Consider the following 26053-nt stretch of genomic DNA (forward strand, 5'->3'; position numbering starts at 1 on the left):
TTCAATGGACTGCACCGATGTCAATATTCAAGAAAGAAACAAATTATTTACCATTCGGTATTTCTGCGATATATTTTAAGAACTAATGTATTTTTAGGTATATTTTTGAGGTTCAGGCGGTATATCGATATCGGTCTTATCGATAAGTCCGCTGTCACAGAAGCAAGAAGCAGCACGCGCCGTACAATTTTGCCAATAATTTTTGCATCAGCCATTTCATCGAATTAACGTTGAAAGTGGGGTGGAAGAAGATGGCAATGGCAACGGGAACAGCAACGGCGACTACTGCGGTTGAGCAGCTGGTAGCCCAGACCCTGCAGGCGGCCACAAACCCCAGCCACGAAATTGTGCAAAAGGCCGAAGCCCAACTGAGCGAATGGGAGCAGCAGCCGGGCTTCTTTCCCACGATAGCTAGGCTGAGTATGAGAATGCCGGGAAGCGGTCAGGGCTCTGCGGCCGACGCGGAGGTTGCACTAAAGGTCCGCTGGATGGCGGCCGTTTATTTGAAGAACGGCATCGAGCGCTACTGGAGGCCCAATTCGCGGCAGGAGCTGCCCGCAGAGCAGAAGCAGCAGATACGAGACGTGCTCCTGCAGCACTACGACGCAGAGGAAGTGCCCCAGGTGGCACTGCAGGTGGCCGTGCTGCTCGGGCGCCTAGCTCGCACCGACTACCCTCGCTTCTGGCCCGACCTGCTGCCGACGCTGATGAAGCAGCTCCAAGCATGCAGCAGCGAGACCGACGCAGCACTGCAGCAGAGAATTCTCCTAGTCCTACACTACGTCATCAAAGCCCTGGCCTCTCGCCGCCTCATGGCCGAGCAGCGGGCCTTCGAGGAGCTGGGCAGCCAGATTTTCAGCTACCTAGCTTGGGACGTCTGGGCGACGCTGACCGGACGCTTTCTGCAGCAGGTGAAGAGCAGCGGCGAGGAGGCGCAGGCCCTCAGTGCCCTGCAGCGGGCTTACATTGTGATGCGATCCCTCAGGAAATTGATTGTCTACGGCTGCTCCAAGCCGTACAAGTCCACCGACCACATGAACTTTGTGGAGCAGCTCTTCCAGCGCTTGCGTCAGTGTCTGGAGCTGCGCTACGAGCTCCGCATGGGGCCGGACCCGGCCAGAGCCTCGCAACTGATAAGCGAGCTGGAGCGCTTCATCCTGAAGATGATGAAGGCGCTTAACGAACTAATGGACCGCCACTCCATCTCGTTTGCCCGCTTTGTGCCGGTGGCGCTGGAGTTTAGCTTCCACTATGTGTTCCACGAGGGCACCGCCCTCATCTTTGACGCCGGCGACCGCATCAACTTTAGCAACTTTGCCATCCAGGCACTCAACATGCTCAAGGGCATCATGTTGAGCGGCAACGACAGCATCTGTGCGCCGCCCGCAGCCGCGGAGCTGGAGACAGGTGACGCGGCTGGGTCTAGCCTCGAGGACGAGCTGCTCGCCTCGGCTGCCCAGAGCAATGCCAAGTTCTTCACGGTGGAGCGGGTGACGTACATCTGCGAGAAGATCGTGACCCACTACTTTCTGCTCACCCAGCAGGAGCTGGAGGAGTGGCAGCAGGACCCCGAGGGCTACGACCAGGACGACGGCGGTGGCGATGCCTGGAAATACGCACTGCGGCCCAGCGTGGAGACGCTCTACTTCACCTGCTTCACCCAGCACTCGACGGTGATGATAGCCGAGGTCATGAAGTTCGTGCGCCGCGCCCAGCAGCTGCAGCTCTCTGCAGAGTCCGACCTCAAGGCCATCCTGCTGAAGGACGCCATCTACAATGCGGTCGGGCAGGCGGCGTTCCATTTCTTCAACAAACTTGACTTTGGCTCCTGGCTGACCTCCCAGCTGCTGGCGGAGCTGCGCATCGAGGCGCCCAACTTCCGAATCCTGAGACGCCGCATCATCTGGATGGTCGGCCACTGGGTGGGCGTACAGCTACCGCGGGAGCTGCGTCCGCTCGCCTACGAGGCGTGTCTCCACCTGCTGCGTCCCCAGGAGGATATGCCGACACGACTGGCAGCCGCACGCACCCTAAACCTGCTTATTGACGATTTTGAATTCATGCCAGAGGCCTTCCATCCTTACTTCTCGCCGCTGTTCGAGGCTTTGTTCCTACTCCTGCACGAGGCCGGCGAGTGTGACACCAAGATCGTCATTCTGGGCGCCATGACGCTGCTAGTGGAGAAGATGAGCGAGTACATCGAGCCACAGGCCCTCCAATTTATCGGCTACCTCCCCCTGCTGTGGCGCGAAAGCGAGAGGTACGATCTACTCCGCTGTGCCATCATCGGCACCTTGGAGCAGCTGGTGCGCACGATCCGCGATGTGCCCGAGTCCATGAAGCCCTTCCTCTACAGTGTCATCAGGCTGAGCACTGACCTCCAGGTGAGTACACCCCCAAACAGACGCTGTTGCAACGTTTAATGTGATTCCCCTTGAACGTGATTCTGCAGCAACACTCGCACGTCTACCTCATCGAGGATGGGATCATGCTGTGGCTGGCTGTGATTGGGAACTCGACTGTCCTCACGCCCGAACTGTTGGCGCTGTGCGACCACCTACTGCCCATCATCGAGATGTCGTCGGAGAATCTGCGCACAGTGCTCCAGCTCATCCACGCTTACATCCTGCTGGACGCACAGGCCTACCTGAGTCGCTACGGCGAAGGGTTCGTGGGCTACTGCGTGCGCTCCTTCGAGGACATCCGCGTGGAGGGCATCATTGCCATGCTTCGGATTTTCGAGACCTGCCTCAAGACGGACGCGACGATGGGGCTGCGGCTGGTGCGTCCCGCCCTGCCGTTTGTCTTCCAGCAAGTGTGCCTCAAGCAGGAGTACCCCATGACCATGGGCTGGTACCTGACCATTGTGGCCAGGACGCTGCTCATCGACCAAGCCGTGTTCATGTCGGTGGTGCAGCAACTGCCCCACACGGACGCCCTTGCGCGCATCCTGGACGTGTGGATCGACATGTTCCGCATGGTGCCGGACACTCATGCCGAGAAGAGGAAGCTCTTCTGCCTGGCCTTCGCCTCGATATTCGGCAACAACGACCTGCTGCTGGCCCGCCTGCCGCACATACTTCAGCTGGTGGACGAGACGCTCGGCGAGGTCATGGACAAGCAATATGCGGCGGCGGAGGAGGGTGACGCCACGGTAACGGTCCGCTACTACGACTCCCTGGTCATTCACGACGAGCACGAACTGGACGAGCTGCAGCAGCAGCTATGCACTGAAGACTTCCACTCGAAGGGCTATCCCATGAAGACCTACCACGACGACCGCCATCGGCAGCTGGTGCTCAAGGACCCCGTCTATAAGATCCCCCTCACCGAATACCTCAAGTGGCAGCTGCAGGCGCTACAGTCGCAGCTGGGTGTCGCCCGCTACGAGCAGCTGATGCGAGGCATCGTACCCGAGGTGCTCAAACGTATCACCATGTACATAGAGCACACGGTGCCCAAGGCCTGCGTGGTGTGTGCAGGCGGGGGCGGTGGTGGTGGCGGAGGCGGAGGCGGTGGCGGTGGCGACGGCGGAGAAGCCCCGGATGAGGCTGAGCCCTTGGAGTCTGGCTGATGCTCTTCGCATCTCGAGCTATGAAAGCTTTCTACGTTAAGTTATTAATGTATTTTGTATTGAAATTATATATTTTTAATTGTTAACCATGTGCACAGCTGGAGGCATGTCTAGTCAACGGCAGGACGTCGCTCCAGCTTGCCGCGCAACAGGGTGCGGATGGTCTCGTCCTTGTGCTCGAGCTTGCGGCGCAGCTTGTCCAGCTCCTCGATGTTGCGAGCGTGCAGGCCTCGCAGCTGCGACTCCTTGTGCTTGACGAGCACCTCCAGGCGTCGCACTGCATCGTAGGTGTCCCGCATCTCAGCCTGGCCCGCCTCCAGCTTCTGCGCCCATTGCAGGGCCATGCGCAGGCGAGCCTTCAGTCGGTCCCGGGAGTGTTTGGCTTTCTCCGTGCTGCGAACGAGGGCGGAGGCTCGCATGGAGCTCGCCTTCAGCTGATCCTGCAAAGCAGTGCGCTCTCTGACGTGCTCCTGCTTCAGTTCCTCCAGCAGAGTCTTGCATTGATTCACTGCCTCCGATTCGAGTGGTGGTGGTGGTGCTGCTGCTGCTGCTGCTGCTCCTGCTGCCGCAGTGTTGGCTGCGTTTGTGGAATTCGGAGCGGCGGCGCTTCTGTGAGCTGCCAGCTCCGATTTGGTGCGTGCGTAGGCCGCCTGCAGGTGGTCCATGTCCAGGAGTAGCGTCTGCATCCGCTGTTCGTAGCAGTGCATCACCTCCACCAGCTTCTCCTTGGCCAGATCGGTTTTGCGGGTCTGCGCCTCTGCCTTTGAGCGGCAAACGCCCAGCTGGGCCTGCAGGCAGACACGCTCCTCCCGCCAGCCGCCCAAGTCGCGACGCAGTTGTTCCTGCGACTGCAGCTGGAAGGGAATCAGTGGAAGTGGTCAGTGGTCAGAGGATGGTGACAAATGGATTATTCACTCACCAGCTTTGTGTTATCCTCCAGGGCGCGCTTCAGTTCGCCCGTAAAGTGCTCAAATTCCGTGTTGTACTGCGCCAGGAGAGCGTCCTTGTCGCGGATGGATTCGTCGTAGGCGTGCAGCAGCGGGCCCAAGGTGTGCGTGGGTAGGGGTTGGCAACCGGTGGAGTCCGAGGTGCACGCTGCCGCTGCCGCTGCCGCTGCCACTGCCGAGCATGTGGGCTCCTTCTCGCCTGTCCTGCGCTGATCCTGGTAGCTCTCAATCTGCACATTGAGGCGGAAGACAAGGGTCTTCAGCATGTCCACGTCATTCGCCAGCGACCGGTTCTGTCCGAGAACTGCGGCCAGCTTCTGGTTGAGCTGCTGGCAACGGACGCAATCGGTCACCTGCTGCTCCACCTCTGCCAGGCGGCTCTCCAGCTGGGAGCTGTCACTGCGCAACCGCTCGTTCTCCTTGGCAAACTGTTCGTTGTACTTGTGCAGGGTGGAGAGGCGCTGCACCAGCTGCTCCAGCTGCTGGTCCTTGGCCTGCAACTGCAGGAGATACGAGGCTGAGACATGGCCAAGAGTCGATTGGGGGAGGAGCTGCTTACCAATCCGTTGAGCGTGCGATCCCTTCGATCCTTCCTAGGGGCGGGTGCTGCCTGCTGGCGCTGCTCCACCTCCACGCTTCTCGAGCGGCGACTAAAGTTTCCCGACAGCGTCTGCAGCGGCTTTCGATTCCTCTTTGGCTGCGTGGGCGGTCGTTCCTCCGCCGCCTCCTCGTGGTCGGTCTGGTCCAGATCCGTGATCATGACACTTCGAGAGCTCATTTCAGTGATTTTCTCATTCAAATCCTGACACTTTCTGCTCGGGCTGCTAGCCACGAAGTAAACAAATCGCAAACAACACATCAAACACACCCCCAACACACCTGCCCGTCGAGTCCTGTGTCCTGGCGCCTGGTTGCCATGGCATCCCACCCTGTGTTTGACCCTGTTTCGCGATGGTATTGCCATAGCCCATAGCCACCCACCCCGACCGCAGTGGGATAACTTTAACCCAATGGAGAACCCAAGGGCCTTCTATTCATTATACTTTGACGCATTTAAATGTACAACGAGCAATGGCGTGATCCCTTCCAGTGTATCGGGATCTACTTGCTAATTCTCCTCCAAATTTCTAGAACGACGCGTCCGATCCACGCTGCATGACTGACCACATCTGTGAGCCCTCGTGCTTGTAGCTGGCAATCCCGAACTGGAAGAAACGCCTCACGCCCCTGTACCGTAGCAATCTGCCCAAGGGGCCGCCGGAGACGCCGTTGCAGAGGTTGCCAGTTGGGTGTCCGGCACAGAGCTGACTCGTTTTCAGCGCAATTGGGAACTGGTCACTGCAAATAAACATTTATATTTTCCTTGGAACTTTGTCAATTTGTTATCTCACATATTCCACCCCAAATTATACGCATCGAAGAATTTGTATGCCCTATCTGATAATAGTGGTCCAAATGAGACAACGAAATGGTCAGCGTCTATCAGTTTTATGATCATTTTTTGTGTTCTCTTAACTCTGGTGTAGATTTTGTCGCTCTATGCTTGGCCTGGCATTGTTGGGTGATGCCACAGCTTCAAGATCACATCTTTCAGCAGATTAGTCTTCGGTGTACGTAGCAGGCCGGTATTTGTGTAGGTTTCCCTGTCGAAGAATGTGTTGTGTTGTGTTGCATATACACCATGTGATTTGGAAGGGCCCACTTCAGGCAGAAGTTATCCCCCCACACCGTGAACATGTACGGCATAACGGTGCTGTGGCTCTTCCGATTGCCCATTCCTCTTTATTTTCTCCCATAGGCTCTGTGTGGTCGAGATGTATTGCCAGCTCCTACGGCTCTTCCGGGAATATTAACTAGACCCATTCCGTTTTGGAGGAATTCTTGGCGATTGATCCTCAGTCCTCGAAAGTCACATTTTTCGTGTTCAATTAAATTTTTTGTTTAAACATTTTTTAATGGGCAGCACTGTCAAGTAGAGGTGGGATTATCGCCATACACCAGCTTTCCAAGGTGTTTTCTACTATCGACTAGACATTTGCCCATCGATATATATCGCGCATCTCCAAAACACTGCAAGGTGTGCATCGTGCGCAGGGTGACCATTGGAGTTCCCGCAATTATAATGTTTTTAAATACATATTTACCCGGTACCCGAAGAGATCTCTCTTTTATCTTTTAACATATGTCCGTTGCAGAATTTGCTGTTTCTTTTTAGCACACATAAAAAGACAACCAAAAAAACAACCCCCCTCACCAATCCCTTACCAACACAGGCAAAAAGCCTTTACCACTTCTTGAAATTAACCGTTGCATTAACAAGTGGTCACTCGTAAACGGCACAGATCGCTTGCTCTCGTTTAGTATGAGTGATAAAACAAGAGAGGAAATGAGAGAGCAATTAGGAAGAGAGCATGAAAGCATCCTGCGCATTCAAATTTGCGCCGCTCTCTTTGATTTTAATTTTCGGAAAAAGCGCGCGGTTTTAAGTCAGCTCCGCGTTTCGAGTCGTGAAAATCTGGAAAATTATGAAAAATCCAATTGGAAAATTGTCGCGCAGTTGTGCAGTGCAGTTAAGTGGTGCAGTGAAGTGTTGCAGTGAAGTGGTTACAAAGAAAACGGCCCAAAAATGGCAAATACAAGTTCCTCATTCAATGAGGCCGGCAGGTGTCGGAAAAAAGGCACACAAAACGCAAAATAAGGAAGAAGTTAAAGTAAAGTGTGAAAGGTGTTTGATGCATTTGCATTAGATGTGCAAAATATAAAGTTATTTATGCATACAACATTTTTTTCGTTCCCGTGTTCTTTGACAATGTGTGTGTTTGTCTGTGCAGAAAATTCGGGAAGATGTTTCCCCTTCCCTGCAATTGCCGGTGTGAAGAGGATGAGAAAAGCCATAACAAAGGAGCGAGAGAGCGCATGGTGCATGGATTTATTGCATGGTGAGGTGAGTTCTTGTTTATCTGTCTCTCTCGTTACTGTTTCCGCATGAACTTCGCTAGTGTTATGCCTCACCTTATATCAGTCCACCCAAAATATGTGATTACATTATGTTTTCGTATTCGTTTTGAAAATGTTGTTTTTTTTAAACCGTGAGAGGTGGGAGATGAGCGCAGAAACCTTTACTCATTTTATTCCCAATACTTGGCTAAAAGATTCTCACAACGTTATACTTTATGTTTTGCATATTTTATGTTATATTTTTCAAATAAGAGAAGAGTTACATACAATATTCCACTTCTTAACTTGTTAAGTATAGAACTTAATAATAAACTGTGTCAAGGAAAGAGAAAGATATTCGGTGGCTGGCACACATGTGCTTCTGCCGCTTAGATAAACAAATAAATAAATAAACACACTTAGAATTGGCACACGAGAGAGTTGAGCTGCTTCATGCATAGCCAACGAGTTATTGGACAGTTACAAATGCATTAGGCAGCGATTATATGTAATAATTAAACGACATTTTTAGCCTCCCCTGCATCAGGGAAACCCACTGTCGCACTGGCCGGAACCGGTTATTATTTACATCTTTTACTAGTAGGTGAGCGCAGTCACGATCATCGCGACCATCAGGAAACGGACTGTGAACTGTTGATTAGAATTTAGTTGCACTTAAGCTAAACGCTAAAACTGAGTTATCTTTGATGCAAGGCTATTGCATCGCGTGACGCGGGTGGATGTAGTGGGAGCCGGAGTCGTCGGTGTCCTGGTGGATGGCACTCATCAGGATGAGCAGGCTGCCAGCGACGAGGGCCCGTAAGATGAGGCCGACGGCGCGATGCTGGTGAGATCTGATAGAGGTGAACATTTTCAGAGTATTTCGCTGGGGCAACGGGTTCGACAATCGACTGACAATCTGTACTGGCACGCTCGGGCCGAGACTTGGAACGAGACTGAATGCTGATGAATATTTGCGCCAAGTATTTATTGCACTGGCAGCGTTCTCGTAGCGTCTCGCTGTGTTTTCCCCATGGTGGTCAGCATGTCTCTGCTGGGGCTACTGTTTGAGATTGGGTAGATCCCCAGCCGGGGAAACGGTATTGCCCCGTTCGATCCCCCTGTCGTCATCAATTCATTGGCATGCAGATGGACCTCTCTGGACCATGGTGAGGAGTAGATCTCCTTCCAGCCTTCCTCCCAATAGTACTCTGGGATCGGCTGCTGCTTTGGAGTGGGTGAAGGTCGTTGGCCATTTCTTTTGGGCCTAATGGGGTATAAATAATGCGCAGTGTGTGCTTAATTTTGGCATCCATCAACCCCTCTGTCTACGTGCGGCGACTCCCTGAGTAGCCAAATCCGCAGAGAGCAGCAGCAGCAGCAACAAATTCCGAATTGCTGCGCATTTTTGGTGGAATCACAGAACGTTTGCAGCCAAATGCTGTCATGCGCTGAACGTGCTCCGATCTCCTCTCCACCAATGTAATGCCGCACAGACTAGACGGGGCAGAGGTTTGATTGTAGAAATCTGAAGCAATCAAATGATTTGGGTATGGCTCTTGCGGGAGGGAATGGAAGACATTTCTCTTACCTCACGTATCGCTGGAACTTTGGACTACGCGACAGTTGGGTGCAGCGGCGCCAGAGCCTTCTTGCGAGGCGGATGGGATGCCTGGCCCAGCTTGGCGGCAAATACGGTTCCAGTCGCTGCAAATGTGGCATCTTTCGGCAAGGTATCGACTCGAACTGAACACGCACGGCTGCAGCAGAGCCCTTCTTCAGGTAGGGCCTCAATCCGACAGGCCATAAGCAGGCCCTGTAACTGCAGCTGCAGCTGCAGCTGCCTTTTGTCCCGCCACAGCTGCCTCGTAGAGGGATGCTCTGGGGTCAGGGCTGTAATCTGGCGGGAACTCGCAGAACAAAGAAAACAAGGCCGCTCTTACAATCTTTCTTTTCAAAAGAGCGTGCGATTAGTCCACAGAGAGAGAGAGAGAGAGGGGAATATTCTCTCTGGGAATCGCTATCATCAAGTGTTTCAATCGAATTTCAGCATACAGATGTGGAGTACAAATGCCAAAGTCGGAACTAATCGCAGCTCAGTCCGTGCGGAAGAGCTTTGTGGAGAATGACGGCACCAATGCTGTTGGGAATATGTCTGTGTCTGGTGTCGCTGGCGCACAGTGGAGCAGGAACAGCAGGAAGACCCCGTATGTCGATGCTGGAAGGGAAGAGGGAACTTTTGCTGAATCACAATTCTTGCAGATCCCTCCTACTGCACAACCTTCAGGGACAGGCCTGGCTGGTGCAGGCACTACAGCAAATGCCCAGACTTTAATGAACTCATTGCGAAATGGAAGGGCAATCTAGCGCTAACGGAGGAGGAAACGAGGCTCAAGGAAAGCTCTGGCTGCTCAACCAAGCAGGTGAGCCACAGGATGGAAGGATTCGGGATTTGGGATGCGCACTCAACTATCTGTGGACCGTTGCAGACATTCGTCTGCTGTGAAGATCACGCGAGCGAAGCGGGACTGCAGCTGCTACATCAGTCTGAGGAGGCATGCGGCAAGTTCACGGGTCCCAAGGTGTTTGGCGGCACCGAAATCAAGATGGGTTCGCGGCCTTGGATGGCACTGCTCAGGTACAATGCCATAGTTCCCGGCAGCCGGGAAAGGGATCAATTTCTGTGTGGTGCAACGCTTATCGCGACACGTAAGTCGAGTTTTCTGACTTCTGAATGTCTGAAACCTTAGCTTAGGTTCTTCCTACCGCGAGCAGGCTTCGTTCTGACAGCCGCGCACTGCGTGATCGATATATTGCCGTAAGTAGATTTCAGCGTGTACCCACTTCATTTAGTTCTGATCTCTGAGCAGCGTGGCAGTGAGGCTTGGGGAGCACAACATAACCTCTGAGCAGGACTGCAGGATTGTGAACTCGGAGGTACGTTGCCAGCCGCCCCACGTGGACGTAGGCATTGATAAGGTCATTCGGCACGAGGGGTACTCGAAATACACGCAACATAATGACATAGCCCTCATCAAGCTGTCCCGGGAAGTGCTGTTTACGGGTAAGCACTTGCGGCAAGGGAAAAACATGATTGTGCAGGTGGTAACGCGGGATCCTCTGAGGCAGATCACATCGCTCCCATATGCCTGCCCCTTTACGCAGAGCTGCAAAAGAGTATCCAGGAGATGCCAGTCATGCGAGTGACGGGATGGGGCAGGCAGCATGCCAATGGAAATGATTCCGATGTGCCCTTGGAGGCTGGCATCACCCGCTTGCCCCTCGCCAGCTGCAGCGCCCTGCAGAACCGATCCATCGCCGGGAACCAGATCTGCGCCAGTGCCTCGCTCCGGGACAGCTGCAAGGGCGACTCTGGGGGCCCGTTGTTGTACGCCTTTAGGTACCAAAACAGCATCCAGCGCTTCGTGCAGATCGGCATCGTGAGCTACGGCCCCGAAGACTGTGGCCACCAGCAGCTGGGACACCCGGCCGCGGATCAGACAGCAGTCTACACGGACCTTGCCAGATTCATTCCCTGGATCTCACAGAAAATGGCCCAGTAGCAGCGCCCAAATGTGGCCCAAGCGTATATAAAGTTATCTTGGATAAACATAAACAGAGTTCTCTTGCTTCGTGAATGGAAATAATTTAATCGACAAAGAGGTGCTGGGCACCTAACTAAGACTCAACACTTGACTTAAGCCTCCGTCCTCCGTCGGATCACGATCGTTGATGGCCTCCACGATCTGGGTGAGGCGCTGGGCTCTCGTCAACTTCCACGAGACACACGACAGGGATGTGATGAAGAAGCCAATGCCTAAGTAGCCGATGTATTCTTTAGGACTGGGGCTGGGATGGATTGGACTGGGATGCTGCACTTACCCATTAGCAGTATGGCCTCGGAGGTCTCGTCCTGCCAGGCCTTGGAGACGACGCAGAGCAAAATGAAGCCGCTCAGCAGGCAGAAGGAGCCGACGACCACGGCCAAGGTGATCAGAATGATGACGGGATCGTTCAGCGTCCGGTAGGCGAAGAGCGTGTGGCACAGGGACCGTTTGCGAGGCAGCGGCGAGACATCCACCACATCTCCACTGGGGCGGAAGGGACAGATTAGAGGGTTGAAGATTAGTTGAAGCCAGGAAGAGTCAGGAGCAAACCACGTTACGAACCAGGCTTGGGCGTAGGTCGGAAGAATGGGAACACCTCTGCACTCCATCGCGTACGTCGATACACTGAGGCCCTTCGCCCGTTCGTCCCACGTTCGTTTGGGCTCCACTTTTGGGTGGTGGCGGCGGCTGCCAGGCATTTCTTTCTATTTATAGCTCCGCCAGCTGACGATCGCAGACGCGTGTCTGCGTGTCTGCGCGTCTGCCACTCTAGCCTCGGAGTCGGATGGAACTCGTCTATTTATAGACGCAAAGGAAGTTCTGCGCTCTAACGGAACTAGACAGACGCCTAGTTCTCAGATCTCCTTCAGGCGTGAGAGCCACAATGGATCCAAATCTATTTGTGTCGTTCAATTGGGGAGAGTTCAATGCTCTCGGCATCGCGGAACAGAAACAGACCGAAACGGTGGGGAAGGGTGAGGGAAGGGAAGCCGCAGTCGGATTGTAATACAATAAATCAACTTCATTACTTTGCTAGCTCCGAGCGTCAGCAGAGGGGCTCTAACAAGTGCAAATCATTAACTTGATGCCGCAAAGTTCACGTTTCGCATGTGCCAAGGTAACGTTGACAACCGCCAAGCCACGCACAGCATTCATCCCCATTCACATCTATGCTGCTGCTGCTGCTGCTGCTTTATCCCAGCACACCCAGTGCCAGCCTGAGCCCCAACCTGTTCGTAGTTATAGAAATATATGTATGGATGTACTTCTGCATAGCATGGATGCTGCATTCAAGCGAAACGCAAATTATGCAAAATAACGACGTCAAAGTTTCCATATAATGAAGCCAGGCAGGTGGCTGGGATGGTGGGACACCCCTGATGAGGGTGGACACACCAGGCGGAGATGGAATGAAACTCAGTCTGAAATCGATCGGAGCGCAACAATGGATCTTGCTTGTTGTGCGAGTCAGGCTTATCTGACACACTGAGGCTGGCAGATTGCGAGTCTGAGAGACTTACACTGCTAACGCCATCGCCGGTGGTCGTAGCTGGCGGGCGACCTCTCTGTGCTCTCTGAGTATGCGAATGCGAATGGGCACTCAATCATTGCGCCTAGGAGGGGTCGAGCTGGAATGAACTTGAGGGTCGTTACCCTGGCTCAGCTCTGGCAGACATAAAAGTCCAATCGAAGGCGTTGCCATAAACAATTATTAACTTTGTTGCACATTATTGCCACATGGGCGGGTGCGGGTGCGGGTGCGGGTGGTGTGGCGTCCCACCCACTTGGCGGCAGGTTCCGCTCCTTGGGCTTGGGCTTGTCCGACAGCAGCGTGTTGTCGTCGCCTTGGTTACATTGTAAAACGTTTTATTGTCGCCGGCATCTGGCGACGATTTGTTGGCAACGCACCTCCATCAACCCCCATTCCTTCATCCCCCCAACCAGCACCCCGTCAGCCCCACTGCGTGAGAGGTGAGAGCCAGCGGCACGACACGATGAGACCCACTCCTGGCGACAACTGTTATGCTTATCGGATGCTTTGTGAATACGAATGCGGATGGGGATGCGGATGGGGTCTGGGATTCCGATTCGGATTCGGTCAACGTCGCTTGCTGTGTGCTCGGTGTTCCTGGGGAGTCCTGGGGTACTGCGGCAAATTGCCGTTGATTGTCGGGCCCAGGCGTGGCAGCGTAAATAACCGAGGACCGAGGTGCCAACTGCCTCAAAGCCAGTCACACAAAAGTTTGCCAACAACATTAGATAGAGGCCAGAGGGTGGGTTGGCTGCTGGATCTGGATTCCAGATCTGGGTCTGGGTCCGGGTCTGCGTCTAAGGCAATGGCCAAACTTCAGGGCCGATTACATTGGGGCAAGCAGCCAGTCAGCCAGTCAGTCAGGCAGTCAGCCAGTCGGGGTGAAATCTTATCGTCGCACAAGAACTCGTTTCGTTTTAGTGCCGCAATCAGCGCTGCTCACTTGCAACTTCCCTGGCAGGACAAATATTTTACTTTTACTCTTTCGCTGCCCGCTCCGCTTCGGGTCTTCTATTTTTTGTTGAGTTGGCTCCATCGCCATCTCCATCGCCATCTCCATCTCCGCCTCAATTTCCTCCACCGCCTGAGCTCTCTAATGCGATGCGAAAGTGTGCCAAAGTCGCTGACAACGAAATCAAACACAGCGCCAGAGCCAGAGTCAGAGTCCAGAGCTGGTGGGCGGGGGTGGAAGTCCAGAAAAAGGCTGCAGAAAGTTAAAATTAAATTAGCGTTTTTTCAGACACTGCAGGGTAGCTGAAGGACATGCACATGGACGTGGCCATCGCAAACCCCGCCGCTTGGCCAGAATGGCTAACAAGGTATTCGCCTCCTTGGGCCCGCTGTCTGTCACTGGCTGCTACTTAGCCAAATGAAAATTGTAGAGCAGAAGAGATTTGTGCACAGTTTCTGGGGGTACTGCTGCTCAGCCAAAAGCCAGGAAAGGATTGTGTTCAGCTTCTAGAAAGCGGACAGATCCTTGAATTCCTCTTAGAGCATCGCCACTTCGGCTTTCAGCTGCCAAATATGCCTTTCCGTTTCTTTTTTTCTTTCCTGTCCTCCTAGCATCTCGCATTTATGCTTGTTTAAGCAAATGCCGTGTTATCGTCCGGATCCGTGTCCGTGTCCGAGGCCGGCTCCGGGTCCGGGTCCGCGCTCAACTCTAGTCGAAAGGATAATGCGCGTAATTGTTGTCCATGCCCCGCAATTGGCATAAGGAATGGAACGGAGAGAGGCAGAGCGCAGCGGAGCACAGTGCTTATTGCCGACACCATTCGTATTTGCATGAAACACATTAAAAGTCGCCAGAGACTGCCGCTCAGCGGCGGCAATTCAATTTCCGCTCGTGCCTTAAACACAATCTGGGATGTGTGGGATGCTTGGGCAAACCAACGGATTATTGCTAATTCCGCACACATATCTCTGGCTTTTATATTTGTGTGTTGATTGTGGGATGTATGCGTGGCATGGATGGATTGCAGACTGCAGATTGCAGGATGACTTCATCAGCCTCGCGGCTCTCAAATCGATTCCCACAAGCGTCAACTTTCGCTCTCTCTCTCTCTCTCTCTCTGTGTCTCTTTGGCACACACACTCGACCCACATCCGCATCTGACACTGCCAATAGTGCAGCGATGGCTCCGTCACTGCTCTGAGTGCGTGGTGGCAGGCCAGAGCAAACATGCGTCGAGTGGCGTCAAGTGCACATTATCCGAGATCGATGCCGAGAAGCAGAGGACAGTAGCCTGGCATATGGCCACAGCTGTTCACAGGCTTTGAAGGATCGAGAGGCACCGTTATCCATCCTCTAAACTAAACTGACTCTAAAGTCTGTCTGCAGCAGCAGCAGCTCAAACATTCATTTCAATCTGTCGTTTGTTTGAGCAAACTTAAAGCGCCAAACTGATGGCAAACCGAACCGAACCGCACCGCACCGCACCGCACCGTGATGGCTTCACTTCGCTTCACTTTGCCTGCAAAATTGCAATTTAAGTGGCTTTTCGGATGTGTGTCTGTCTAACAGGGAATATCAAAAATATTGCCATAAAATAAGCCAGAACAAGCAGCGGAATATATATGCATGTATGTACCAGCAGCAATGCAGATGCTGAGATGCTGAGATACTCGTACGAGCGTCTCTCTGGGAGAGACAGCCAGAGTTTGGCATCTTGACTGACGCCAATTGGAAGGACAGGGACAGCGACAGGAACAGGGGCTCGGTGCCGAAAGACAAGGTAATGAAAAATATTTCCATATTGCAAATAAAGTCATCCTGTCTTCGTGGCAGCACTAAACCTATTTCTTAACCCTTGTCCCCTGGCTTGTGGTGGGGGGCAGGCGAAGGAGCTTCGGTTCACCTGCTGGCATGGCCGTGCTCTGGTTTTTGTTTTGGCAGCACGGCATCTTTCAATTTGCGACTCGAACGGGCATCCACAGCCACGGCAGTCCTCAGCCCCCGCTCTCCATCATGGGTCCAGGGCCCAAAGTTTATGCAAATTCATTTCAGGGGCCACGCAACAGCATTATCAACACGGTGTTGTCTTGTCTTGTTCTTGTTCTTGGTCTTGGTCTTGGGCGTTTGCCTTTCCATGATGATAATGATGATGCTTATGCTTATGGTGATGAAGATGATGTCGTTGCGGTGCTGCACACAATTTGGCATATTGCCAGGGACATCATGGACATGGACATGGACATGGACACGGATACAAACACGACTACGGAGTATAGTCAGCATTGTTGCAGTTGTTGTCCGCAAGTGTCGGCATTTGTATTATTACAATTATTACGTTGATGTGTGCCTCCACCTGTGTGCCTCTCTTTGCTGTTTGGTTCTGTTTGCATATTTGCGGTCTGTGCGTGCGGTGTCAGAGTCAGAGGTCGGAGTGTACAGCTGGAGTTTCGAGTACACTCCAGTTCGCTGCGTGCAGCATGTAGCATGTGCGTTTGTGTGCTGCACACGGCGTATACGCAATTAACCATATTGGTCAATATTATGCCAAGTTACGCGCAATTTCGCGGTCGCGGCTTTCATTAGCTTTGACCAGTGGCCCAATATATCCATCGAGGGCTCAAAGAGGTGCCAAGGCCAGTTCCCTCCCGCGCTCTGCCTCCTTAAATACTTATCCAACACACACGGCTCTCAGCAATCTATGTTTGTGCTCGACTAGTGGGCCTGGAGGTGCCATGAGTCGCGGGGGGTGCTTGCATCAATGGGCCCGAGCTGTTTTTTTTTCCTTTTTAATTAAGTTTTGAGTTGGCAAAGTTTTGCCTGGCTTAAACAATGGCCATCCACTTGAGACTTGTTTTCTTTGTTGCCTGCTGAGCTGGCAGCCCACTCCTGCCCCACTCGCAAACCCACTGCTTGCCACACTGCTGCATAACTTGATTAAATTTCACTCCTTCCCGGAGACGCAGACGGAGACGGAGACTGCGGCCATAAACCACGCTCGTTTAATTTCAATCCAAAGTCTAAGCAGTAACAAGAGCCAATTCAATAAAAAATTAAAAAAATAAAGGAGAAGGAGCAGGAGAAGGAGGAGTAGGAGAAGCTCGTCAGCCTTGGGGAAAGCGGATTGAAAGGGATGAAGCAATCACAGGAGAGCGGCAAATAAACTTGAAGAAAATTAAAAGTGGCAGCCGAGAGAAGCAGACGGAGCAAACTCAAGTTGCCATCCAACTTTGATGGAGAACAGAGCCCTCCGGATGAGAAGGAGCCCGAGAAGCAGAGTTGGGGCAGGGACTGGGACGGGGACTGGGACGGGGACAGGAAACGTATCGACTTAATTGAACAAATCGCAGTAAACGAGCCGTAAATTTTTAATATGTTTCGGTTTGCGTAAATAAAAGCTGACGCAAACTTCCTGTGGCTATCACTGAGCCAAGGACCGCAATCGAAAGGACTTCTGAGTCGGATTCGGAATCGATTCGGGCAGCACTGGTTGGGGGTAGAGCTTAAGGGCTGGCCGAATTAATAAATCAAATAAACGCAAAACGAAGTAGAGCTGAGTCCGAGACTGAGACGGGGCCCAGCCCCAGTCCCAGCTCGAGGTAAATTCATTCAATTAGCAACTAGCCAGGGCCAGAACTCGCCCCCTCGCCCCCTCACTCACTTAATTACTTCCTCGGACGTCTGTTGACTGATTAAAATACGGCAGAGTTACCCGAGCTCTGTGCGGGACTTTAAGCTTTGACATTTTGGCATTAGCCAAGGCCAGTGCCAGGGGCAGGACTGGCAGGAACAATATTTTCTTTGCCCACTCGGGCATAGGTCGATGTGTCTGGACTTGGGCTGCTGCTGCTGCTGCTGCTGCTTCCCTTTTGCATGGCGATTCTGAGTGTTAATTCAGACAAACAGAAAGGCCAGACTGGCCGCATGGAGAGCCTGCCAAGGCTTTTATTTTTATTCGGCATTTACTCCTTTAAGTCAACATCTTCGCAGCCAGAAGGGAATGGCAATGGACACGAGATCGCTCATCGATCATGGATGAGTTTAGAAAAGGGAAACAAAAGCTCAGCAAGCAGAAAAGGAAAAGAAAAACGCAACCGGAATTGGAATTGGAATTGGAATGAAAAATGTTCGCTCTGCTGCGAATGCGAATGCGAATGCGGGTGGAATTGTCATTGTAATAGTAATTTATTGTTGGAAAAACTTTGCCAGCTCCTCGCACATGTCGTCGACACTGTGTCGATTGGGGTGGCGAAAAAAAGGAGCTGGGAAGACCATTTGACACTTGACATATGCGAGTCGTTTGACATACAAGCAAATTACATGGAACTATTTGTCTTGTCTGCTAAATCGCATAAGCTGCGAGTGGAATCTGAATGGCGGCCAACATACCACAGCCCGAGAAGAGCTATGCGATGGCAAAACAAATTGACAGACATACTTCTACATATACGCATACGTATTAGCCAGGGTCCCAGTCCAGCCCAGCCACAGCCACGTTCCATAATTAACACAACAAAACACGGGGTGTTGTGTATGAGCGATGAAAAACTCATTCAAAATGTCCACCACATTACCCAGTGCCCAGTGCCCAGTGCCCAGTGCCCAGTGCCCAGTGCCGGTTCCATTCCGTTCGCTGTTCTGGCGAAACTTTACCCATTGTGGCCTGTTTTTGTTGTTGCTGTTGTTGAATATTTGGCTGCATTTTGCATTGAGTAAAATGTTTTAATTAAAATTGAGAAACTTTTCCAATTAGGAGCGGCCGACACACGCCTTCGAAGCGCATGAAAATTATCAATGCAGGAGCTGCTGCTGTTTTTTTTCGGTGCCACAAAATGCATGTCCTCCTAAATGGATTCATTGTGTGACTGCCACTGCCACAGCTACTGTGACTGTGACTGTGAGGAGTGTTGAATGTTGAGTAACGAAATTAATTAGCTGCGAGAGTCCACGTAAGTGTTGGCAAAAGTTCCATAAACTTGGTAAGCCTCCCCCGTGTCCCGTATTCCGTATTCGGTATTCGGTATTCCTGTCTCTGTGCCTCCACCTCTTGTCGTAGCCCGGCTAATTGCGACTGTGAGCGTGTTTAACTTTCGAAAACTGCAACTTAAACGAGGCTAATTAGTTCAAGAACGCGCAGGAGAGCGGGCGAGAGGGCGAAGAGAGAGAGAGAGAGGCTCTCCTCTAAGCCAGAGGTAGGTGGGTGGCTGGGTGCTGGATGGTAACTGCATCAATAATACTCCATAGTAATAGTCATCATCGTCATGCATGTGAAAGCCTGCTCAGAAATGCTTTGCATTCATGGCAACAGCCACAGAAGGACTCTGTTTCTGGTTCTGGCTGAGAGTGCATCCTGAACTGGTGGCCATGTGGCGCCTTTCGCAATCACTCAGCTGGCACACAGATTAAGTTTATGTGGCGCCGTGTCGTTCACGTGATTAAGTCTGGGCCGAATGGCACTGGCACTGCAACGGCAAATTGCTGGAGGAAGCTTTGCTTTCATTGCAATTAAGCTGCAACTGCCACATAATGATAAAAAGAGAGCCAGCTGAAAGGACCGAAAGGACCGCGAGGCACTGCCTCACCTCACCTCACCTGACGCTTCCGGACGAGCTCTCTTTCTGGTGGTGTTTGTTTTTTTCTCTTCTTTTGTGTTGCCTTATTTTGCATGTGGCGCAAGGACACCAGGATTATGCCGCATGCCACACGCAGCTAACGCCTCTAACTGGGTTACGCTGCCACGGCACGGGGCACAACGAATTGAATTTGGCCTGCCTGCTGCGGCTTCTTAAGCGTCGAGCAAACTTGCAGCTCGACTCTCTCGATTGTCTGCCACTTGGCGGCCATAAAAGGCAGCGATGCCAACTTTTGATTGCTTTCCAGCTGCTGAAAGTTTGTTGCCACGGACGCATGTGTGTGGCAGCTGCCACTGAACTTTTAATAAACATTCAAGTCACAGTGGCAGAACGACCCATTTTCACCCTCGATGCTGCGGCAAATCTGCATTTTCACGCACCTCAGCCACAGCTCCTCCCTCAGATCTGGCTGCATAATTAGGCCGTTACGTTTGGGGAGCTCTGGTCAAGAGCAAAAGGACTCTCTCTCCCTCTCTCTCTCTCTCTCTCTCTCTCTCTCTTTCCATTCACCTTACTGCCACCGAGCGCCTCTGCATTGCAGCTCTGGCCATGACGTTGGCGCTTTTTTGATATATTTCCGCCATGCAGTGCGAAATCTGGGCTTGTATTTTAAGATTTCGCTGGCCATTTATCAGCCAAGAATGCGCTGAAAGTTTTCCCACCAACTCTCGCATTTCCCCAGCTTTCCCTCCTTCCCTACTGCCTGGCCCCCTCCTTGGCTCTTTGGTGCTAACGGGGTTTAACGGATTTGGCTCGCGAGTGCCGGCAACGCATTGCACAATTTTAGAGAGATTCTTTTCGGTGGCATCGTGCAGCGAGCTGCGAGCAGCGAGCAGATTTATTGCATTCAACTTTCGTGTGACTTTCACAACAAACTTTTGTGTCTTGAAAAGTTTTCAAGTTTACTTAAGCAACAAAAGTTTGTCCTACCATTCAGATTTTTCGCTTTCTCGTCGAATTTATTGCCAAATACATCCGACTGCGAGCCGTGGAGCCGTCGCGTAGCGTCTCCTCGCGTCGCTTCCTGAAGCCCAAAATGAAGTGTTGGTAATATTCTGTAAATTATGCGCATTAAAATTTAAGCTTTCTCCCCCTTCTCGCTCCACATGTGTGCGGATACAAAATGGCTTCGCCATAAAAGTTTGCGGTTTTTCGCACCATTAGCGGGGAAGACCCTCGCACACACACACACGCACAGAGAGCCGATGATTCGAGTGCTAATGAGAGCGGGAATGATGAGCGCTATGATGCGAACGATGTTGCCAGTTGGCAGGCAGTGTCTGCATCCGGCGGACGCGACTGTCCAACGATAAATCATTCGATTGGCGGCTCCGGCCAGGTATCGATTGCCTGTAGGGGAGAGGGGCCGAGAGCCCAGCGCATAACTCGCCAAACTCGCATTAGAAATATTAAAAATCCTGCTGTGGTTTCTGCTCCACATGCCACATTGCCACACGGATGTGTGTCTGCGCCTGTCTGTGGGCATGGCTTTCACTTGGCTGACTGGGCCATTTGGCAAATTACAAATATTGCCAAGGGGAGAGAGTGTTCCCTCTCTCTCTCTCTCTTGCTCCCTCTTGACTTCTCCCTCACTAAAAAAGCGAAATAATAAAAACGTAACCAAAGTGGAAGTGGCAACAGCAGCAACAAAAAAGAGCAAATACATTCCGTAGGGATATTTATGCCACACAAAATCAATATCAAAAGTAGCACACAAGCAGTGGACACAGGGGTGGAGAGAGACATTTGAAATATTAGCAAGACCCAAATATTTTCCATGCGCGCTGCTCCATTTAGTACTCCCCAAAACCCACTGAGCCATGCACATTAGAGAGCTCTTCGTAGTTGATGGACCAGAGGCAGAGGATGTGCTGAAAACCAAAATATTTATCAAATTGACGCTTGAATGCAATCAAATGTGAGGTTTTGTTCTTGGCTTTTGCTGCTTGCACATCCCATCCATAAATCCCTGGATTCGGATTGAATGTGATTCAAAATGTGTAGGAAATCGAAATGATCCACTTTGGGTTTGAGGTTGGCAAAGGCTTTGGCCAGCAATGGCCAGATAATGAGCAAGCAGCTGGCTGTTATCAATTCAGGCAATGACCCTGCCTGACCCTGCCATCATGTGTGGATTATAAGTCTGATTGAATTGTGACATTGAATCGCTCCTCGATGAGTGTTCTCATTTGGAGAAGTGCAGGAAATTGAATTTTGAAAGGCTCACTCAATGGCAATGAAGCTCCTTCGTGGCTTGGATGCGGCAACAACTTGTTGTGTGAGCCGGGAGCAGGACTCCACTCCTGGCCACTCCACTTCGTGCTGTCAATTAGGCGCCTCACATTCCCACTGCTCTCGACAATTTCCCGTTCGACAGAGCGTTGCGGAAATTACGGCACGCCCATTTTAATCATTCGCCATTTCCGTCACAGGAGCTCGACCTCGTCCTCGTCCTCGTCCTCCTGCAGCAAAAGCTCTCAAATGTGGCAGTTGGAGACATTTCTGGTGAAATCTGACAACCTCTTGTCTGGCTAGTCAGAAGTGCAGGGGCCTAGGCTCTGCTCGGGAATAGCGCTAATTGCAGTTGTCTTGTGGGGCAGCAGGGTACACGACAAATTCGTACAGAAACCACGCAAAATTTATGGTTTCAATTAAAAGTTTCACCATTTCCGTTCATTTGCGGCGCAAACAAGCGGCAGCCAGAGGCAGGAGGCGGCCAGCGGCAGGATGGCCAGGCTAACGCCATAAGGTAATGAGCTTTGGGTCCAACAATCGCCAAGGAAAAGGCCCAAAACTTGTTACTTCTTCTACCCTTTAGAGATGGAGGTTGAGGATGTTTGCGTGCCAAGGTCGACTATGGAAGATATGGAACCAAAGAACCACCGATCCACCCAAATGTCATATCTAAAGGATTATTGGATGAACCTCCGCTGTGCTTTTTGTCTATTCGAATCATTGTAATGGCCCCTGGAAAGGAGGGTATCGTCTAGTTGGAATCTTGAGAGTAGAATTCATCGCTTAGGAAATGGCAAAAGTTTTTGCCCATCCGGTGGGGCAATAAAAATGTGAATTATGTGAAAATGCACAAGCTGCCCCCTGGGAGGGCGCTCCTTCCTCTGCCCAAGGATCTGCGGCGACTACTACGCAACCTTTGAGCGGAAAATGCTCGGATATGTAAGCACTGTTTGTCATATCGTCACTAATTGAAGTGCAAATATTGATGAGTGCCGAGCAAGTGCTCTCCTCTGCTCTGCTCCTCTCCTCTCCGCTTCGCTAATTTGCACAATTCGCGTTCTGTCGGGCGGCCGCATAATGCGCCGCAAAGGAGTCCGCTCTGACGGCGGAATGGCAGAAGCCAAGTCAATGCCACAGCCACGCCCATGACAGCAGCAGTCAGATTCCGATTCCGATGCCGATGCAGATGCAGATTCAGTTGCAGCTGCAGACAAATTTGCCAGGCAATGCCCCTAAATGCTGGCACAGCAGACTCGACAGAATTTCAAATTTATTCAAATCAACTCGTTGCAAAGTGGGGCGTTGCCTGTGGGCGTGTGGGCGTGTGGCCGTGTGGGCGTGTGCAGAGCAATGAGCAGCGCCAGCCGAATGAATGATTCAATTAGGCATCAAATATTTACTGCAGACGTTTAAATATTGTCAGTCGGAGCCAGAGTCAGTGGCAGTGCCTCCATGGGTGTGCCAGGATGTGCCCGGAAAGGGCTTCAACTGCGACTGCAGCTGAGATTTCCTTTCGAGAACTTTTCTAATTGGCCGCTAAGTGCGTTCCCCGGCTCTTGAGCTCTTGAATTCGGGTCGGATCGGGTTGGCTATGGCTCGAAACTAAGCCAAGTCCTGTCCTGTTCTGTCCTGTCCTGTCCTTTCCTTTCCTTCTCCTGACAGCTGCAGTCTGACGTGGACGAGAACGAGGACAAGGAGCCAGAGTTCAACATGTACCCAGCATAAATAAGTAAATAACTTTGGCATTGTTTCCCTCTGCATTGCAAATCCAGCCCATCCGCAGACGAAGCCCAAGACGAAGCCCAGTTTCGATCCCGGCAATAGTTTTCTTTCCAGATTTATGAGTTTTTGCTGTTAGTGTGTGTGTGTGTGTGTGTGTGCTGCAATTCCAATAGTTTGATTACAAAAGTTTTTCAATTGAACATTTGCACAAACGAGCAGGTGGAAAATGTTGCTTGTTTCTGCGTGAAATACTATTTTAATGGCGAAAAGGAGAGCTGCGAGAGGTGAGGTGAAACAGGAACTGCACATTTTCGCATTTCTGCACATTTATGTAATTTCATTTGATTTGATTCGCAAACATTTTGCCCAGGCCCAGGCCCAGGCCCAGGCCCAGTGCCAGGAACGAACAGAATCCCTGCCAAGTTGTCGCTCAAAACTTGAACACTCCAAATATTTTCATAATTTTTATCACGATTGTAATTCTCGCCAAAAGTTTTTGCATTCAGAAAGTTGCTCGTTCTGGCCAACTTTTCGAGGCGGCCCTGTCCCTGACTCTGCCTCCGATGCTCAAAACTTTTCGGCTGCTGACAATGAGCTCACAACAGATTTCTGAGTTAATTTCCAGCATCATTTTGGTTCCTTATCCTCCGCCAAAAGCCTCCCAGCCTCCCAGCCTCCAAGCCTCCCAGCCTTCCGGGATCCGATTCCGCTGTTGCATGCAACTTTGTCGACAATAACAATAACAATTTCGTGTACACGCTGCACGCACTGTTAATAAGCCGAATTATATAGCCGCAAATGGTGGCAGGAGGCTCGAAGAAGTTCTCCAAGTTGGTTCCATATTCTTGGCAGTCGGCTAATTGGTGCTTAATGCCGATACTTGCAAGTGGCAAGTGGCAAGTGGCAAGTGGCCGTCGGAGTTGGCTTTAAGCTTTGTGGCGCCCTATCAATGACGGGCCCAAATGGATCTCGCTGACAGACAGCCAAACAATGCCATTAATCAAGCCGCCTCAAGGTGCCCGGCCAGGTCAGGCCAGCAACCAACCAACCAACCAACCGAATTCCCCAACTCACATGTCACATGCAGGGACGGGACTAGCTGCAGAAGGAGTGGCTGGCAGGGGAGTGGGATCCATGTCCACGCCTCTTTTGGATACCACATGGAGCGACAGTTTTTTCCTTCATCTACTGCCCTGGGTGGCTTCGTTTTTTATTTACTCCTAGAGGGATACCTCAATAGTGGCTCGAGAGCCGAAGCCGCTGATATCCTAACGTTGTGAGTAACCGAATCAATGAGGGTCAATGGGGTCGTTTTTGTGCTCCAGGGTTCGAAAATGGTTCCTTCTCTGCGTGGGGCAAACATCTGGTCAAAGTCGTTGCCTGCCCCACTGCAAGGGTATAGAAAGAGGCACCGCCGGGAGACGTTCCTCCTCCTTCTGCTCCGACCAAGTGCTGACAGCGATAAATTCTAATGCCGGGTCAGCACTGCCAGCGGCCAGCGGCCACGCCTCCCGCTCCTACTCCTCCTTCTGCTACCGTTCGGGGAGTGTGTGTGTGGGTGTGTGTGTGTGGGTGTGTGTGTATGGGGGCGTAGTTGACCAAAGCATGAAAAATGCTCTCGCTTCCGTGGCTTTTTTCTTTCGCTTTGCCTGGGTTTTCCCTGGGTTTCCCCTGTGTTCTTCCTGGGTTTTCCTTGGTGCTTTTTTTTCGGTTTGCTGCCAGCCGAAGAAATGAATGAAGAAAGGAAGTTAACTGCCATTTGGTTTTTGTTTGCCAGAGGAAATATTTTTAGCACGTGTTTGGTCAATTTCTGTCCCTGCCGCCGCTTGCCACCGCTTGCCACCGCTTGCCCCTCTTGGCCCGCTTTTCGACCAGGCACATTTGTCACTTTAAATGCAATTTGACTTGTGCCCAATGCGCATAAGTTTTCCCAGGCATTCTCCCGGCAATTTGTCGTGTCTTGTTCGGCCATTGGCAATGGGCACAGAACAGGACACACGATGGGAGAGGGAGAGGGAGAGGGAGAGGACAGTAGACCGCAAGGCGGCGTGGAAGGGTCCGTAGCATGCATCTGGGAGCGCTTAGAGGAGGGCTCAACAGAATCAATTTTAAAGTGCTTCCCAGCAGCAGAGATATTTATTGTCTGCACTTGTCTGCGCCAAACTCCACCGGACTCTGGGCTTCGATTCCGATTCCACTGGGGCGTGCATCGAGTCTTTTTCAATCTGCATACGAAATCAGGGCCTAGCCCTGGCCCTGGCCAATTATCCCAATACGATGACTACGGCCTATGGAGAGAACTCTTCAGACTCGGAGTGTTCCCCGTCTATTCCGTTGCCGTAAATCTCTTGCAGCTACGCCAAAGCAAAGCGACACGCCCACCAACCAGCAACCACCAACCAGCAACCAGCAAGTCGGAGGCCTCTAATGAGGAGAGCAGCCATCAGTGCATTTCCGAGCAGAAAAAGGGCGCGCAAGTATTTGCATATGCGCTCGGCTGGTGACAAATTACCGCCGAGGGGTTGCGTTACGTTCCCCTAATGTGCATCGATTACCGCTTCGTTAGGATGGGTTGGCATTGGCACTCTGGCATTCTGGCATCCTGTAGCTCCTGCAGCTCCTGTAACTCCTGTAACTCCTGTTGCTGTTGTCGCTTTGGTGTTCAATGAGCCAGAAATGTCTTCATTATGATTGTATGTACCAGCGGCCAGGGAAGGGAATGGAATGGGCACGTGGCAAACTTCGTTTGTTGCTTTGCCAGCAAAGTGGGTGGTACGAGCTCGAGTCAGATCCAGGGCCAGAGACAGCGTGTGAGTATGAGTGATGGCAGCAGTCATACAAACTGACAGTTTATTTACCCAACGGCATCATTACCACAAGCCAGTCAATGTTTTCGGGGACCTGTTTCGGAGCCACA

The 26053-nt window shown here is 51.8% G+C and overlaps 6 protein-coding genes across 10 annotated transcripts; 2 read left to right on the forward strand and 4 right to left on the reverse strand.

Annotated features, from left to right (window-relative positions):
• Window positions 1-154: 154 nt before the first annotated feature.
• On the forward strand, window positions 155-3660 carry LOC117592065 (importin-11). The gene is made up of 2 exons (XM_034285563.1): window positions 155-2384; window positions 2453-3660. The coding sequence occupies exons 1-2, from the start codon at window positions 252-254 to the stop codon at window positions 3572-3574; spliced, it is 3255 nt and encodes a 1084-aa protein (XP_034141454.1). The 5' UTR covers window positions 155-251; the 3' UTR covers window positions 3575-3660.
• Window positions 3625-5852, reverse strand: LOC117592067 (protein Cep89 homolog). The gene is made up of 3 exons (XM_034285571.1): window positions 5081-5852; window positions 4494-5021; window positions 3625-4428 (listed from the first exon to the last, which is right to left on the reverse strand). Exons 1-3 carry the CDS (start codon window positions 5483-5485, stop codon window positions 3685-3687), a joined length of 1677 nt encoding a protein of 558 aa, XP_034141462.1. The 5' UTR covers window positions 5486-5852; the 3' UTR covers window positions 3625-3684.
• Window positions 5842-8821, reverse strand: LOC117592074. 2 transcript variants are annotated; one of them, XR_004574506.1, is made up of 2 exons: window positions 8016-8821; window positions 5842-5852 (listed from the first exon to the last, which is right to left on the reverse strand). XR_004574506.1 is itself a non-coding variant. In XM_034285581.1 (1 exon), exon 1 carries the CDS (start codon window positions 8327-8329, stop codon window positions 8174-8176), a length of 156 nt encoding a protein of 51 aa, XP_034141472.1. In that variant the 5' UTR covers window positions 8330-8821; the 3' UTR covers window positions 7692-8173. The 2 variants fall into 2 exon arrangements, 1 of the variants encoding a protein (XP_034141472.1); XM_034285581.1 differs by lacking the exon at window positions 5842-5852 and having other exon boundaries at window positions 7692-8821.
• Window positions 8764-9343, reverse strand: LOC117592073. The gene is made up of 2 exons (XM_034285580.1): window positions 9050-9343; window positions 8764-8955 (listed from the first exon to the last, which is right to left on the reverse strand). Exons 1-2 carry the CDS (start codon window positions 9178-9180, stop codon window positions 8787-8789), a joined length of 300 nt encoding a protein of 99 aa, XP_034141471.1. The 5' UTR covers window positions 9181-9343; the 3' UTR covers window positions 8764-8786.
• Window positions 9344-9545: 202 nt separating this feature from the next.
• On the forward strand, window positions 9546-11096 carry LOC117592069 (serine protease grass-like). Of its 4 annotated transcripts, XM_034285574.1 has the most exons (6): window positions 9546-9665; window positions 9721-9881; window positions 9948-10167; window positions 10234-10276; window positions 10329-10522; window positions 10588-11096. In XM_034285574.1, the coding sequence occupies exons 1-6, from the start codon at window positions 9584-9586 to the stop codon at window positions 11019-11021; spliced, it is 1134 nt and encodes a 377-aa protein (XP_034141465.1). In that variant the 5' UTR covers window positions 9546-9583; the 3' UTR covers window positions 11022-11096. The 4 variants fall into 4 exon arrangements, with proteins under 4 accessions (XP_034141465.1, XP_034141464.1, XP_034141466.1 ...); XM_034285573.1 differs by having other exon boundaries at window positions 9721-10167; XM_034285575.1 differs by lacking the exon at window positions 9546-9665 and having other exon boundaries at window positions 9814-9881; window positions 10214-10276.
• LOC117592071 lies at window positions 11085-11727 on the reverse strand. Its single transcript, XM_034285577.1, has 3 exons — window positions 11628-11727; window positions 11341-11549; window positions 11085-11275 (listed from the first exon to the last, which is right to left on the reverse strand). Exons 1-3 carry the CDS (start codon window positions 11672-11674, stop codon window positions 11133-11135), a joined length of 399 nt encoding a protein of 132 aa, XP_034141468.1. The 5' UTR covers window positions 11675-11727; the 3' UTR covers window positions 11085-11132.
• Between the last annotated feature and the right edge of the window lie 14326 nt (window positions 11728-26053).

Source organism: Drosophila guanche, unplaced genomic scaffold (assembly GCF_900245975.1).
Source record: "Drosophila guanche unplaced genomic scaffold, DGUA_6, whole genome shotgun sequence".
NCBI classification, from domain to species: Eukaryota; Metazoa; Arthropoda; class Insecta; order Diptera; family Drosophilidae; genus Drosophila; species Drosophila guanche.